The sequence below is a fragment of the Poecilia reticulata genome, linkage group LG8, assembly GCF_000633615.1.
Source record: "Poecilia reticulata strain Guanapo linkage group LG8, Guppy_female_1.0+MT, whole genome shotgun sequence".
In the NCBI taxonomy this organism is placed as follows: Eukaryota; Metazoa; Chordata; class Actinopteri; order Cyprinodontiformes; family Poeciliidae; genus Poecilia; species Poecilia reticulata.
In genome coordinates this window covers 558,581-576,554 of record NC_024338.1, presented here as the reverse complement: position 1 = coordinate 576,554, position 17,974 = coordinate 558,581, and the positions used below count along the sequence as shown (strand labels likewise).

The 17,974-nt window shown below is 43.3% G+C and overlaps 1 protein-coding gene across 5 annotated transcripts in view; it reads right to left on the bottom strand.

The window, feature by feature from the left end:
* Nucleotides 1-17,974, bottom strand: part of hdac5 (histone deacetylase 5) — a 113,221-nt gene that overhangs the window by 75,617 nt on the left and 19,630 nt on the right. For 2 of the 5 annotated variants that reach the window (XM_008414989.2, XM_008414990.2), the window contains one exon: nucleotides 12,412-12,556. In XM_008414989.2, the coding sequence (XP_008413211.1) occupies nucleotides 12,412-12,463 (52 nt within the window). In that variant the 5' untranslated portion in view covers nucleotides 12,464-12,556. Of the gene's footprint in view, nucleotides 1-6,517; nucleotides 7,820-12,411; nucleotides 12,557-17,974 lie in introns of those variants that run through there. The other 3 variants (XM_008414985.2, XM_008414986.2, XM_008414987.2) reach the window with 2 other exon arrangements.

Sequence of the window (17,974 nt, the reverse complement as noted above, 5' to 3'; positions counted from 1 at the left end):
GCCCATAGCACAATGCACCCGACCCCTTTGGCATTGTGCTTTTGAGACCATTGGTAGTCAATATAATGATAATGGTATAAACATGCTCTCAAAGACCTAAAAGATCAACAAATTAATTAATTTCTAAAGAACATTTACCACTGAAACTGAAAGACATTTCCAAATATAATAATATACAAACAAATAAACTAAAAACAAATAAAACGAAGATTTTATGAAGATTATGAAGTCAAATATATATATATATTGAAAGTTGCTCTTTACAGTATATTGGTCATTAGGCTCAGACAGGGAAAACAGGCAACACTGCCAGTTAGAACTTTTGTGAAAAAAGTACAAACTTACCACAAAACTGAAGTTGGTTACTTACTCCAGCTTCCAATTTGGGAAATGGCTAATGGGCGATTCACCCTAATTTTTCACTACCTTCCGCATCTTTAATTTACTCTAGTTAAAAAACTACAACACCTAGACACTTCAAACCTGGACTGGATTATTCTCAACTAATAGCACATTATTTAGATGTTTGTGACCATGTTTGTGATTTGTGAAACTTTTTTCTGATTTATGAAACTTCAATAAAGGTTGATTTCACCACTTTTATGCATCAGTATCACACTAGAACTGCTCCAGTTCCTAAATTACAACTCCTAGACTCTTCAAACCTGCACTATACTATTCTGCTCTAATAGCAGAATATTTTAATCTAAAGCAAGGTCAGAAAAGCGTTTCTGATTTCGCCATAGATTTTAGAATTAAAGCGGCCGCATCTGGCTGGAACGCTGTAGCTCTCAAGAGCGCCTTTTTTCATGGTCTAAACGAGCAGATAAAAGACGAACTAGCCACGCTGGATGAACCAGAATCCCTGAACAAATTCATAAACCTTACTTTAAAATTGGACAACCGAATCCGTGCTAGAGCCAGGGAACGCACCCGTCGAGTCTCTTCTCCATGCACTTCGCTAACCAGTAGTCGTTCTTCCGCTCAGTATTCACCTCCTTCTCCCTCAGCCCCAGAATCTGAACCCATGCAACTGGGACACACTAGGCTCACACCAGAAGAGCGCCAATGAAGATTACGCTCCCGGCTCTGTCTCTACTGTGGTGAGCCTAACCACATGATTGCTAATTGTCCCGTTCGTTTAAACCCGCAGGTCCGGCAGTAAAAGCGGGGAGGCTGCCGGAGCCATCTACTATTAAACCCCGCCTCTCCATTCCTGTCACTCTTTTTCATCACCATGATTCACTTTCCCTGGCAGCCCTCATCGACTCAGGTTGCGAACAGAATCTAATCAGTTCAGACATTGTCCTAGGGTTTAACTGGCTATCTACACACAACCCCCAAATAGACTGGGTTGAGGGTAAGATCGGGTCCTGGTCAACCAAATGTCACTCCACCTGTCTCCGTTCCGCTGTTCCCGGGCAAGCCTCCTGCTATACGCCAGCTGATGTTGACCCGCCTGACGTCACCACTCTGCCCAGTGAGTACCATGACCTCATAAATGTGTTCAGCAAGGATAAAGCCCTCTCTCTTCCGCCTCACAGACCATACGATTGTGCCATCGACCTCCTGCCTGGGGCCCATCTACCCAACAGTAGACTTTACAACATCTCCAGGGCCGAACGCCAGACTATGGAGGAGTACATCAATAACTCACTCGCTGCAGGTATAATCCGTACCTCTTCCTCCCCGTTGGCTGCCGGCTTCTTCTTCGTCGGCAAGAAGGATGGTTCACTGAGACCCTGCATCGACTATAGAGGTCTCAACCAAATCACCATTAAAAACAAGTATCCCTTACCCCTGCTCTCTTCAGACTTCGAGCCTGTTCAGGGTGCTACCATCTTCTCTAAACTGGATCTTAGAAACGCATATCATTTACTCTGTATCAGAGAGGGTGACGAATGGAAGACCGCATTCAAGACCCCGATGGGGCACTATGAGTACCTGGTCATGCCTTTTGGTTTGTCTAATGCCCCCTCTTTTTTCCAAGCTCTTGTTAACAACGTCCTCCGGGATTTCATTAATGTCTTTGTCTATTTAGATGACATCCTCATCTACTCAAGGTCCCTCGCTGAGCACCAAAGACACGTCCGCCTAGTTCTCCAAAGGTTGCTGAAGAACAAATTGTATGTGAAAGTTGAAAAGTATGAGTTCCACCGCCCGTCAGTAACCTTCCTGGGGTACGTCCTTGAGAGCGGACAGGTCAGAGCGGCAGAAGACAAGATCAAAGCAGTTCTGGACTGGCCCCAGCCTGAAACACGCAAACAACTCCAACATTTCCTAGGGTTTGCCAACTTCTACAGGAGATTCATCCGGAACTGTAGTCAGACAGCCTCTCCCCTCACAGCTCTCACCTCTACCAAAAGGGCGTTTAGTTGGACGCCACAAGCCGAAACCGCCTTTGTGGAACTCAAGTCTCGGTTCGCCAGGGCTCTTGTCCTTGTACAACCCGACCCTAATAGCAGTTTGTGGTGGAGGTTGACGCCTCCGATACTGGGGTTGGGGCTGTCCTGTCTCAGATCACTGAGCATGACCATAAGATACACCATGTGCTTTCTTTTCCCGTAGACTCTCTCCAGCTGAGAGAAATTATAATGTGGGAGACAGAGAGCTGCTAGCCATTAAGTTGGCTTTAGAAGAGTGGTGTCACTGGCTGGAGGGAGCGGAACAGCCTGTCCTAGTCTGGACTGATCACAAAAACCTGTCCTACCTCCAGTCAGCCAAAAGATCCAACCCACGCCAGTCACGCTGGTCTCTGTTCTTCGCACGCTTTAATCTCTCCATTTCCTATCGTCCAGGTTCCAAGAATGTAAAACCAAATGCCCTGTCCAGAATCTACTCCCCTGATGACTCGGAGGAGAACCTGGCCCCCATTATCTCACCTAGTTGCACTATCAGAGTTGTAACTTGGGAGATAGAGGACATCATCCGACAAGCGCAACAGACCGAACCCCCTCCAGAGTCCTGTCCGACAGGTAAACTCTATGTTACCTCAGCTGTCCGTGCCCGCTTCCTTCAGTGGATCCATGCCTCGAAGTTCTAGGCGCACTCCGGAATCAGTCGCACCATTGGACTGGTCAATCGCAGGTTTTGGTGGGAGTCTGTTCACAAGGACGTTAAGGAATATGTCTCCGCCTGCGCCATCTGTGCACACAAGTCATCCAACTGACCCCCCGCGGGCCTTCTACAGCCACTACCCATACCAAAACGACCATGGTCCCACATCGCCGTCGACTTTGTTACCGGACTTCCTGTATCCAAAGGTATGACCACCATCCTCACTGACCATTTTTCCAAGGCCTGTCATCTCGTTCCCCTGCGCAAACTACCCACCGCTGCTCAGACAGCCATGCTACTTATTAAACATGTTTTCAAGCTGCATGGGATACCCCAGGAGATCCTCTCCGACCGTGGGCCCCAGTTCATCTCGCAGGTCTGGCGTCAGTTCTGCTCCGCCCTGGGACCCAAGGTGGCTCTCAGCTCCGGGTATCATCCCCAAACCAACGGGCAGACTGAACAGATGAACCAGGAGCTAGAGGCCAACCTGCGATGTCTAACCTCCACCAACCCCGATGACTGGGCCCAACACCTTCCGTGGGTAGAGTATGCACATAACAGTCACATTTCCGCAGCAACTGGTCTCTCTCCTTTTGAAATAGTCCTAGGATATCAACCTCCACTCCTCCCGTCGGACGAAAGCAACATCTCGGTCACGTTGGTCCAGCATCACATCCGCAAGAGTCACAAGATCTGGAATGACACCATCTCTGCCCTCAACAACACATCTGCTGTCAATAAATGACTGGCTGACTGACGAAGAATCCCTGCTCCGACTTACTCCGTTAGACAAAAGGTATGGCTATCGACACGTGACGTCCCCCTCAAGTCCATGTCTAAGAAGTTGTTCCCCAGGTTCATCGGCCCGTTCGAGATACTGGCGCTCGTTGGCTCCTCTGCCGTGCGACTTAGACTCCCCCCGTCCTTACGTATCCACCCGACTTTCCATGTGTCCCAGATTAAACCTGTTCTTTCCAGATTGCAGTTTCTCTGTGTTGTAGTTTTGGAACTGGAGCAGTTCTAATGTGACCAAGATCCAAAAATGTGAAATCAACCTGTATTTACTATACTAACTGATTTATAGCCTGGGACAGATAATTCAATGAAATTAATATCCCAAACCAGAAATATAATCTTATGACACTATAATGTGAAACACTTGACCTTACAAAACATATTGTTAATATGTTACATGCCCTGTGAGTTAAAATGCAAGCCCAAGCTTTTATGTAAGAAAAAAATAATTTTGATTAATTTATTTGAACCACTGATCTCAGTGCAGGAGTTTCTTGCTGAGGAGGATTGTACCTCCATCATCACATTTCACATAATTTTGTGAAGCAGTACACATTTTTATTTTGGTATGCAAAAATATGCCAGAATTTCCTGAAAATTATGAGATAACTGTTTCTAGGTAACATTTTTCCCCCTCAAGTTAATTTATTCCTGAACAATAACCTGCAGGTTTTTACTGAATTAGTAAATTTTCTGTGATGCCTTTTGAGACGGTGAAAATCACCTGGTTTTATTCTACATATATTGGGGAGTCAATTACAATTACAATTTATCCAGGACGGACAAAAATTGATTTTGGATTGTGATTGTTGTTGTGTTTAAAACCAAATGTGAACCTGCTAATGTCAGAGCTTTGCAAAATAAGAAATCACAAAATGTCAATCATGAGTTATCCTTTCACAAGAAAGAAAAAAACTTCATATTTAAACTGTGATTTATGTATGCGATTAAACGATGCATTTGTGTTTTTGATTTATTCATGATTCATTTATTTTCCTTTGCACATACTCAAGTTTTTATCCATCATTAACGATAAGTGTGCCACTAACAAGCTATTTTTCTCGTGTTCGCTATACTAACACTACCAGCCCCTAACCCATAAACAGCATTTCTCCTGGGGCCAGACTTTGTCCCCAGAAGTCCCCACAATATAGACAGAGATAGGTCTCCACAAGGATATAAAAACCTGTTTTACACACACACACACGCACGCACGCACACACGCACGCACACACCCACACACACACACACACCCNCACACACACACACACACACACACACACACACACACACACACACACACACACACACGCACACACACACACACTGTTTTCTCATCAGTATCTGTAATGTTGTTAATATAATCCAAAGCGACCAATTACATTCAGATCCCACAGTACTAGTAAATAAAGTCCATCTAATTTCGGGTGTTGTCAGAAATTCTCTATTAGATTGAGGTCTTAACTTTAACTGGACCATTCATGTACACATGAATATGCATGGGTTCAAATATTGCCATTTCAGCTTTGTATGTATGTCTACGGTCCCCGATTGGGGGAAGGTTTTGAGTTGATCTCGGTAGTAGGTGACAAACTGAATGCCACCAGGAGTCTGAGACCAGCACTTCCTCTTCCGGGAAAAATAACCCAACTTCAGAAGATGTGCTTTTAACAGTTCTCTTTGGCTCCTCCTATCAGTTTGCAATTTCTCATATTGAGGTCATCAAACTAAATTTCAGAGCTACCATAGCTGATTGATACCTGTTGGCCTCAGGTTTGCAACAAGCTCCTGACTGAAAAACCAGCAACCTCCTCCCAGTGTCAGAATCTCACTGAGGAAGAAACGGGATTATATTTTCTATTGCTTTAAAATATCTGTTATAACTGAAGTATATTCGCATATAAAATATGTCAATAGAGTTTCATTTACACTTTTTATATCTTTGTGTCATGTGGTAGATCTCAGTCGGCTGTTGAGAGAAAAAGTAGATCTTAGTCTAAGAAGATTTGGGCACTCCTGGTCTAGGAAATATGTCTTTTGAAGGCCTAACAGGTTTTTTGCCAGATTGCTGTGCATTTAGCTCCATTAATCTTCCCATCAACCCAGACCAGCTACCCCCTCTTACAGTACAACTCAAAGAGCATGCTGCTGCCACCACCACCATGTTTTGTTGTGGATGGTGTGCTCTGAGTATATGAAGGGTTACTTTATACAGATATTGTTTAAAAAAAATAGGTCACACCTGAAGACAATTGATTGAACATTTTTTATCCAGAAAACACAAAAAGTTTTTTTTTTTTTTTGCTTTCAATTTTTAAAAGCAAAACCCCTCTTTGGGGTTCAGCCCTCTTTGGTCCAGCAAAAAGGGAAATGCAAATCATACTACAAATTTCAAACTCTACATCAATACTTGTACATCCTTACAAGCACCTGTCTACTTTACACAGTATGTTAGCTTTACAGCTTCTGCAAACCTCCCATTCTCTTTTAGAGCACTACCAACCAGCTCCATCCTCCGAGCTTATTCAATAAACAAAACATCCAAACAATTCATAAACCCACATATTAAATATGCTTGCTTGCAGAAAGACCAAATTACTTATTCATTTCATCCAACCACAGCATCCTAGTAAGCCCCACCTCTGCCTTCCCAGAGATGACTCACCAGCAGCGGTCATGTCAGCACCGGAGCCCCTGCTGTCACTCAGGAGCTCCAGAGGCTGGTAGTGGCTGTCTGTGCTGGCAGAGGAAAAACACGACTCAGTCTCGTAGATGGTCTGCAGCATGGTGCACAATCCTGACACAGTAGGATGTAAGAGCATGCCAGGACAAGAGCTCCCGCTTAAGTTTGTGAAGAGAAAAAATATCAGCTCTTCTTTAGAGGTACCAGCATAGCTTAGGAAGAACTGTCTGCCACAGATTGTAAAAAATACCAATTATGTGTAAATTGGCCTGGTAAGTGTGAATAAATACTCTAAAAAGTTTTCATAGTGTAATCCAGTCTCAGTTGAAATTGTAAATTTCCTGAGAGCTCTGATGGCTGTTCAGTTTCAGTTGTACTAACCGGCCAGTATCACCTTTAGTAAAATCCTCTTCTCTGTCATAGTAGGTGTGAGTTCCAGGAAGTCTCCTCTTCAATGAGATTGAGGGATTTGAGTTCAAGTAGATGAGAACACACCAAGCTTGCATAGATCTTCTTAAGTCCTCTGCTGGCTCCAGAAAACAGAAACACTTTGTCAGGTACCTGTCAGCTCAGTAACGGAAAATTGTTTCTTCTGTTGCAGTGGCTGCTTGGAGTCCAAAATCCCAACAGAAGGAAACCATCTAGTGCTGCGTAATCCCCATCCTGCTGGGCAATTCTGTGAGCTGAACAACCAAAAAATTCCCAGACGAAGGAGAAGCCGGGTTTTCTGTGTTGTGTGACATCAAAGGATCGTCTCACTGTTCACCTCCTGGCTGACGAGAGGAAGAGAAGAGGAGGAGTATGAAGGGGAGGAAGAGCAGCAAGGATGTAAATAGCTTCGGGAGAGCACTCCCTGAGGTTCCATGTTTCCAAAATTAGAACGAAGCTCCAAGAGAAAGGCAGAGAGAGCGAAACAGGATGGAAGCAGAACAGGACAGCTTCGTTAGAGAAGAACAGTGGAGAATCCTGATCCGTCCCCTAAAACTCGGCAGAAAGAGTTGATCTAAACCGATCAGGAGGCTAGCGCTTACAGCCTGCTGTGTATGCGGGTGTGTGTCTGTGACGCTCTCTGAGCTGGTGAATGAACTGTGAGAGACAGAGAAATGGAGGGAGGAGACTGWATGAGAGAGAGAGAGAGCAATGGCTGAAAGTGGATCACTGGGTGGTAGGGAAGTTATACGGACAACAACCAGAAGATGATGAAGGAAACAAGGACGAGACAAGGACGATTGAAGACCGTCCAGAGGATGAAGAGAAGAAAAGAGAGGAGAAACCCAAGAGATGGTGCTTGATGGAGGGATTGGGGCTGAAAATAGTCTGCTGTAGTGGAGGAGGAGCCATAGATAAAAATAGACAGAGACTGAGAGTTCTACGTCCAGCTCTGCTCTGGAGTTCAGTGGTGGAGGTGGGTTGCATTCAGTTCTGTCATTCCTCTCCACTGTACTTCTCAAAGACGATCCATTAATCATGAAATTGAGTCATCTTCTCATTTTGAGGTTTCATCATCCTAACACAAAGTGTAAAGCTATACACAACTGTTCATGTCAACTCAAACTTGCTGTTGTGCCAAGGAGCTTATGACAGAACTCAGGTGTTATAGTGATACTCCCCGACCCCCCTGATTGTCATCCAGTTATAAAACCCTTTTTATCCATTTCAATAACCCAACATAAAACTGCAACTACAAATCTGTTGAATGTGACTACATTTTCTTGTCAGTCCAACTGGAGAGTCTGACAGCTTGTCCCATGAAAGTCATGGACATGAGTTTTTCCATCCACATGCAGAAAAAACTAACACAGCACAAGTGAAAGTTACTCAGCCTAAGCATAGTAACTTTCAGTCAGCTTGTCAGACTAGTGTCAATGAAATTACTAACTGCATGCAGAAATTTGAAATACTGACAAATAACGCAGCAGAACACAAAGTTGGGGCATCTCTTGGGTAAAAGTAATGCTAAAGTAGGCTAGTTGGTGATTTTTTTTTTAAAGTGCTCTGGAAGGGGAACGTTATCTACCACCTTCTGCCTAAACTTCATCAAATTCTAACGATTCACTGATTGTATTTGTTGTGTAGGACAATATGTTCATCTTGGCACCTAAAAACTCTGAGAGGGGTGTGCTGTTTCAGCTGATGCATCATTGAATGAGGGTGTCAGGACTGGTCAGGCACGTTGGTGATATTCTAAGCAGACTGAGGCACCTGCAGGCTCCAGCACATCCCACAGAGACTGTATCTTTGTGAAGCTTGCTACTGGATGTGGAAAATGGTGTGCAATACATGTTTCTGAGTCGAGGAGGTGAAGCTGCTTCTTTGGGGTAGGAAGAAGTATTGTAGTATTGATTGCTAGACTCTGCTATCCTCTATGGGCAACAGAAATCTCTATAAATGTATCAGTCTGCCTGTTCTTATAGTCTGGCCTAACGTGTGTGGATCTTCTAGGGATGCTGGTAACAGTGAAAATGAACTGTAAATGACTAAATGAAGTTTAGTCATTCAAAGTGATTTTTCCCTTTATTCATGTAATGCCCCCTTTCCATTGTCAAGTCTTACTCTATCTGGTTAATGTCTGGCCTGGTTCTAGCCATGTTAGGCCTGTCTCACAGTGGAGATAGACAGGCAGGAACATGGTCTTTGCTCTGATGACGTTTGCAGTAGCACTCGGCAGTAGAGAACCTTGAGGTTGTGGTTTTGATGGACTGAAATAAATACAGATATTTTATTTTGTCTATAGAAATTAATTGCTTGCTAAAACATAATGAAAACAATTCAGATTAGCTGCTTAGTTTGTTATACGCGCAAATCTATTATGTGGCACTTTATTTTTTTAAATATGTGCAATCTTTGAATGTAAGTAGTGCAGTAGAAATTATGCACTGCATTACTGCTGTACAACTGATGGTCATGCATGTCAATATTCGCACATAAACTTTGTTGAAAAAGCCTCCAGAATATCACACCAAATTAATGTTATGTAGTTCTGGTGTCTCTCACGAGCTGGTGCCGAAATATAGCTCCGACAAAATGTTGACCAGAGCTACACCGGTTTTTGTTTATTGCATCATTATAGTCGCTTCTTCATTTCATGCTCATTTTTCAGAGAGATGTGCTGCTTGCAGGACTGTGAAATCGCGGTCATTCCTCTTCAAAAGTTGATGCTTGTTTTCCTGACACTGCTTGTAATTATGTTCCTCCACACTGAGCAGCTCTCTGATAGCAGACGCCATGTCCGCCAGCCCACTGAGGTGTTTGAAATGTTATGTTTGAAGCTTGCAAAGTCTTGACTTAAGCTCATGCAGTGACATAAATTATGGGTCCATCAAGGGATGCAGTATGCTGTCAATCAAATCATTGTGCGCAGTAAACAGCTCACCGCAGCTTGTACTATCCCTGAAGTGGTTATGAGAAACAGGGGAGAAACCGCACATCTCTGCTAATGGAGATGAGTCTGAGGGAGAACAGTTAAAGCCACGCCTGTAGAGAAGGTGTTTTAGATAATCCTACCACAAAAGGTAAAGTGCCTAAAATCCATTAACATTGTGAATATTCTGTTGCTCCATTAGAACAGGTTTAACAAATGTTTCAGTTTGGATTTTGTGCTTTGCAGTTGAGAAATATAATAATTCAATGCAAGGTCACTTCCATCAAAAAGCTGTAGTTTTCACTTTGTTCAGTCTGGACAATTACAAACTGAAACTGAACATTCTTATTTTTAGTTTGCTTGTACGATTCAGCAGTTCAGTGTCAAATGAGGCTTTGCTTTAGTACAGGTGTTAAAGCAGATTATCATGTCATTTTATTCATTATTGGCACACAACATGCAAAGGCTTTTGGAAAAAAAAGGGGGAAACTAAGTGGCTCTAAGTAATGAATGAAAATACATTTTAAAAAACAGAGAACCATCAACTCTAATTCAGTTTGTAACTCTTCATTTGACAGCTTCCTTCACTGGCTGACCCATTGCTGCTGTCACTTATCTTTTCACAAATGATGATATTTGCATCATCATCAAAATTGATCAACATTAACATCTCACCACCCCTACATTAACTTTTCTTCTCACCATCCTCACCTTCTTAAGAGACAGCCCCCTGTGTCGTAGAGCTCATTTCTAGGGTTGACTCAGTAGCAGTGTCCAAATCCACAGAAATAGGCAGAAGTATAAATAGCACAGGATAGCTCAAAGTGCTCTGCACTGCTGCATCATTACCTAAACTGCTTTGTTGTGCTTCTATTATCCAGAGCTGTCATAGCTTACTCAAGACGTGTGCTCCCACCATAAGTTGTGATCTGAAACAAATTTGATGGTAAAACAGATGTGACTGAACATCTGTTTTACATGTAGGCCTTACATGTGAAATCTCAAACACATCAGCCAAAGGTGTGTGTGTGTGTGTGTGTGTGTGCGTGTGTGTGTGCGTGTGCGTGTGTGTGTGTGTACGTGTGTGTACTGCTGAGGCTCAGTGGATGACTCATCTCTGCGTTTCTATTAGAGGCGCATCAACCCCTAGAGCCACAATGCTGTCTGTGAGTGTGCATACTATAGCTGTAACCATGACAACCAAATTACACTGAACTAATCACTTACATGTCAAAATTAGGAATTATCAGTGGCAGACCGTGCATTTGGTACCTGGGCCTTCAATTTAATGCACCACTGTAACCTTAGAAGTATACAAGTCACAAATACTACAGTAAACAAAAAAAAAGAAAAGAAAAAAATGCAATATAACAAGGTCTGATATTACAAAGCTTTGTTCAGCTCTGGCAACATTACATGTAATAAACATGTTTTGCATGACCTATCATATATCTTGTTCAAGTAAGGATGATAGTGGACCTTTAAGAAAAGGTCGGTCTGAAAAATGAATGTTTATTTTTTTCTGAGATCAAATCAATTTCTCCATTTCTAGACATTGATTTTAAAAAATAAAAATGAATTCACACATATTACTATGAGCATCGCGGGTTGCTGACAACTGCCGCTTTGTTACTGAAACTTTGGGGTTAATGATTCACTGTGACCATCTTATCAGATCACTTAGGCCTTTAAGAAAGAGTTGGGTGGCGAATCTGAATGCTGATTGGTTAAAATAACCATTCCGCTGCTCTATCATTTAGTTAGCATAGGTACTAAACGATATCTAAAGGCCCTGGGCAGATTAAGGTGCAGATCACTCATGCTGCGCTAGTATGACTGCTGCTCTCTAAGCAGCGCTGACAGTTGTGTTCTGGCTACCCTGGTGTAAAAGAAATGGGGTGAGGCATTCAACCAGCTCATCAAACCTGGTAATATCTATTCGGACTGTGGGAAATTAAGGAATTTGTCCTGAGAAATGTGGGCAATCAATACACTTGACTATAAATTGTCTGCAGGCAGTGCTTGCAGAATCTGCACAGTTCACACAATACACACAGTAAGCCTGAGTATATAAATTACGGTGCAGTGAAATTAGAAAATTAGGACAACAGTTCAAGAGGAAATTGGGGATAAAACATGAATGGTCACATCACTGGTTTGGAATCATTTTGGATAAACAAAAAAACTAATAAAATAAGACGTCTTAAAATTCTCACTACATTTGATTAGTAGATACAGAATTAACTAGATATTTCTGTGTTTCTGTATGTAACCTGAATAAAAGTAAACCCAGGCAAAGGTGATTTCAAATTAATTATAATAATAGGTGTGACAACAAAAAAACTAAATGATGAAAATGAACAGTGAGATGTTTCTCTAAATGTGCATACTCAAGTAAGGATGATAGTTAACCAGGTTATTTCACAGTTTATTTCCCCCATTTAACACCACAGCTGGAAAAAGTTTCGGCAAGATTCAATATGGTGTCATTTTTAACCACTTGAAAGATACTTACTGGATTCGTGGGATGAATTCATGAATGCTGAGCCTGGACTTCCGCCCTGCATAAGCTTCTGTTAAAGTGGGTCTTCTGAATCATCCATGAGTTGGACAACAAAAGGACGAACAGGTAGATTAAAAGGCCTCAATGTGGAGTTTACCTGTGGAAATATGCACAAAACATGCTGAATCATTTTTGCAGCACTTACTGAGTCTCGCATTTAAGCAGCAGGGACCTAATCAGCGTTATAATAACTGTTCAAACCTTTGTAAGCTCTAACAATACTAAGATCAGCAAATGTGTAGATTAGCCTGTTCCTTCAAGCTGCTACAACAGAGAGCAGATAACAGGAAGCTGAACACAAGTTTACAGTACATCAAAAGGTCTGTTAAATCCTCTTATGAAATCAATATGTATCAGTCATGGAAAGTCCTGGACAGGGGAATGTGTCCGCTAAGATAAGATTCTACCTCTATTGAGAATACAAACACTACTGTTATTAGCAACGCTAAACGTGCTAACTGCTATTATAGGATGCAAAAGACAGATTTTTGTTATGCTGCCTCTACTATCATTTTTTACAGTTTTCATTTTCATCTTTAAAATGTTACTAAAATTATCAGACTGCCCAAGGACAACTGTGGCTAGCCAGTAGCTTGTCACCAGCTGTGATAAGCCAGTGAATGACTGAATGTAGCTTAAAGCGCTTTGGGATTCTCTGGACTTGATATAGTGCTATACAAGTACCATTTAAAATCCCACTTAACTCCAGAGCTATAAAACGTCAAATGTTCTCTTATGCACGTAGTGTAACATAACCTCTGGCCCTATAGACTCCTGTATAGTTGCAATAAATGACACAATGATTAATGGTAAATCAGGACTTTTAAATCATTTTATGGGTGATGTTTATTCAATAGTGACTTGGAGAAAAAAAGCATGCGATCTTGTGATATGGCACCCTTCTACTTCTTGAGTTAAACAAGAAGTAGAAGGAAGATTATTGCAAGTTAGTGAGCAATAATCTTCCATAATTCTATGAAGTTTATTTTTTATATATAAAGATAATTTTGTAGATTTTCAGCAATGCAGATAAGTTTTATTTAGCTATACACTCACTGGCCACTTTATTAGGTACACCTGTCCAACTGCTCATTAAGGCAAATGTCAAATCAACAATTTAATGCATTTTGGAATGTAGACATGGCCTAGACAATCTGCTGCAGTTCAAACCGACCATCAGTTCGGGAAAGAAAGGTGATTTAAGTGACTTTGAACATGGCATGGTTGCTGTTGCCAGATGGGCTGGTCTGAGTATTTCAGAAGCTGTTGCTCTACTGGGATTGTCACGCACAACCATCGCTAGGGTTTACAGAGAATGGTCCGAAAAAGAGAAAATATTCAGTGAGCAGCAGTTCTGTGGACACAATTGCCTTGTCAATGCCTGAAGTTAGAGGAGAATGGCCAGACTGCTTCAAGCTGATAGAACGGCAACAGGAACTCAAACAACCCTTCGTTACAACTGAGGTATGCAGAAGAGCATCTCTGAACGCACAACACATCGAACCTTGAGGTGGATGAGCTACAGTAGCAGAACACCACACCACTTCAGCTAAAAACTCCTGTTCTTAGCTAAGAACAAGAAACTGTTCTTAGCTGAACAATTACCTGTCAGCTAAGAACAGAAAATTGAGGCTGCATTTGCACAGGCTCACCAAAATTGGACACTAGAAAATTGTAAAAACATTGCCTGGTGAGATGGGTCTCAATACCTGCTGTGACATTCAGATGATAGGATCTGAATTTATTGTTAACAACATGAAAGCATGGATCCATCCTGCCTTGTATCAACAGTCCAGGCTAGTGGTGGTGGTGCAACTGTGTGGGGGATATTTTCCTGGCACAGTTTAGGCCCATTAGTACCAATTGAGCATCGTGTTAACACCACAGTCTACCAGGAACAAGCATGACTTACTGCTGGCAATACGGACCAGACTCTGGTAAGGTAAGGTAAGGTAAGGTAATTTTATTTTATTTATATAGCATATTTTCAGCAACCAGGCAATTCAAAGTGCTTTACATGAATTAAAAGTAAATCCAAACAAAATAATAAACCAAAGGAAAGAGCACAACAAAGAGGAAAGGATTAGGGCAAAAGGCAACATTCAGACAAAACAAAGGGCAAAACAAAGACATGAGTGAAGGCGGTGACATCAAAGGGCCATGAAACTAGGTTGCTCAGTCTCCCGGCAAAGTCCGACAGAGGTGTTATCAAGGCATGATGTCCTTAGGAGCGCTCAGCTCCACAGCTCCATGGATACAGGACGGGGTGAGGTGGGGAAGAGCGTTATGTTTACATATCTTCAAGGAGATTGGAAATATGCAGCCTTTCCAAGGCCACACGGGGACAGCCAATTCAGATACAGGATGTCTTAGGTCAAGAAGATTATAAATTTCAATCTTCCCTAAAGTCTCTCCGATAAATCTCAATTCCCAATTATCCAAATTAGTTTGGTCGTTCCACTAAGCTGAAACTAGCAACTTCTCCAAGATCGATTCCATTCCGTTAATGAATTTTAGAGTCCTCGTCTCTGTCCACACCAACAGTCCGAGTGTTTGCTAGTTCGGCCAAGTCCGTCACAAATTTGTCGATAATCCAGGAATCCACAAGCTCCAAACAGCAGAAATTCTGTCATCATGAATAAATCCAGGGTGAATCCTACCGGGTGTGTCCCCACAGGACAAGAGGGCTCTCCTGTGTCCAGATGATGTGCAAAGAAAGGCTCCAAAAATATAGAAAAAGGTAGGATAAAAACAGAGCAAGCAGGGAAGACATGGGCCGGGAGGGAGCAGAGGAAAAAAGCATCTGCCTTCATCGAGAGCAAGATGAAGTCATACAGAGACCTAACAGTCCGGATCAAAGAGCCCGGTACCCCATACTTCCTGAGAACCCCTCACAGGGTTCCCCAAGGTGCACGGTCGAACACCTTCTCCAAGTCCACAAAACACATGTAGAATGGTTGGGTGAACTCCTACACACCCTCCAGGACCCTGCTGATGAGGGTGTAGAGCTGGTCCAGTGTTCCACAATCAGGACAAAAACCACACTGCTCTTCCTGAATCCGACGTTGAACTATTCGACAGACCCTCCTTCTCCAGGGCCCTGAATAGACCTTGCCAAGGAAAAGCCCCACTGTGGTCCCTTTTTGAATAGCAACTGATGTCAATGCAATATTGCAGAGTCACATCAACCAACACATCCCTACAACATCCAGAGCATTGAGACCACCCCAGTTGCCTTGCCACCGAGGAGCTCTTTGACAACCTCGGTAACATCCTCGCCAGAGATTGGAGAGCCCAACCCAGAGTCCCCAGGCTCCGCTTCCTCAATAGAAGGCATGTTGGTGGGATTGAGGAGGTCTTCCAAGTACTCTGCTCATCGGTCCACAACATCCCGAGTTGAGGTCAGCAGCACATCATCACCACTATAAACAATGCCCAATAACACTCCTTCTTCAGCCTGACAGCGTCCCTCACCAAGGATGTCCCCCAATGGGTTTGAGGGTTGCTGCTACGACAGGCACCGATAACCTTGTGGCCACAGCTCCGATAAGCCGCCTCGACAATGGAGATGAACATGGCCCAGTCAGACTCAATATCCCCCGGAACGTGTTCTAAGTTCTCCCAGAGATGAGTTAAAGCTCTGTCTCATAGGAGACTCCACCAGATCTTCCAAGCAGACCCTCACAATATGTGAACCAACTCAGCATCAGGTTATGGTCAGTGGACAGCTTGGCACCTCTCTTCACCCGAGTGTCCAAGACATGTAGCCAAAGATCCAATGAGATGATGACTAAGTTGATAATCGAATTGTGGCTGATTATGTCCTGGCGCCAAGTGCACATATAGACACCCTTATGTCTCAACATGGTTTTTGTTGTGGACAATCCATGATGGGCACAGAAATCGAGTTTAGATCAGGGGGGCTGTTCCTCCCAACCACATCCCTCCAGGTCTCACTGTCATCCCCCATGTGAGCGCTGAAGTCCCCCAGCGCTCACATGGGGGAGCGCTGGGGGACTCCCCCATGTGAGGGGAGTCCCCCTCACATGGGGGAACACCAATTACTCCAATTACTCCCCTTCAATTGGAGTAATTGAAGGGGGTACTGGAGTACCCCCTTCAATTACTCCAAAAAGGATGTGTAATCTGAACTGCTTTTTGGTGCATCCAAACAACAATTAGAATTAGAACAATTAGAACCCCTCTCCCCACTCATAGGCGGAGGGAGGTTACACTCTTGTTCACCAGGGTAACATGCCTGTACATCTTGGTGTACAGGCAGCAAGACGGGAAGCAATAAGTATGCCCACTCCTGCCCGGCACCTCTCACCATGGGCAACTCCAGAGTGGAAGAACATCCAACCTCTCTCACGGAGACTGGTTCCAGAACCAGAGCCATGCATTGAGGTGAAACAGACTATTTCTCGCTGGAACCTCTCAACCTCACACACCAGCTCAGGCTCCTTCCCCACCAGACAGGTGATATTCCATGTCCCAAGAGTAAGCTTCTGAAACCGAGGATCGCCAAGGTCCCCACACTCAGCAACCACCCATCCCACACTGCACCCGACCCCTTATACCCCTCCCACAGGTGGTGAGCCCCATGGGAAGGGGGACCCACGTCTCCTCTTCAGGCTGTGCTGTGTATAAGCCCAGTCACCAGGCCCTCGTCAACGTTCCCTAGCCTCCAGGCCTGGCTCCAGATTTGGGTCCCGATGACCTGTGTCTGAGCGAGGAAACATTATTTCCAATGATTTTGCTCATCATAAGGAGTCTTCGGGCTGCATTTTGTCTGGTTCCTCACATAGGACCAGTCTTGGGTGCCTTGGGTGACCCTAAAAGGGGCATGAAGCCCCAGAAGCACAAACACCTCCTAATATCACTGCTTCTAGGATCACTGGGACACCAAACCCCTCTAGCATGATGAAAACCCCCTTATTGTTAGACATGTTGTTTTTACATGCATCTACAATCTAATAATGCAAATCTAGTTTCAAACGTTGGAGATAAATTGCAAGTCAACATGTTTTCCTAGTTATTACATACTACAAAAACTAAAATTCAATTCAGTTCATTTATATACCACCAATTCACAACAATGTCATCTCGCAGCACTTTACAAAAAAAAAAAACATTTCAATCATACATACGTTCCAATTGATTCTAGTTACCAAACAGAATGCTCTACAAAATGCTCAAAGTAGTTTAAAATGTTTCTGTCTGAGGAAACCCAGCAGTTTGCCTTGAGTCACTGACTTTCACTCTTGGATGAGCACGTAGCGATAACGGTGTTACACTGAGAAGTGTGGTGTGGAAGAAAAAACTCAAAACTCAGCATAGTAGATTGTACCATGAACAAAGGTGATTTATTCGGCCTCCATCAGCACAGCAAAAGTCACCCACAACCCACAATGTTGTTCTCTCTCTCTCTCTCCGTCTCTCTTCTGCACAGCAAACAGTCTTCTTATATATGGTTGTCCCCACCTTCTCAATTAACTGCTCAGCCAATCAAACT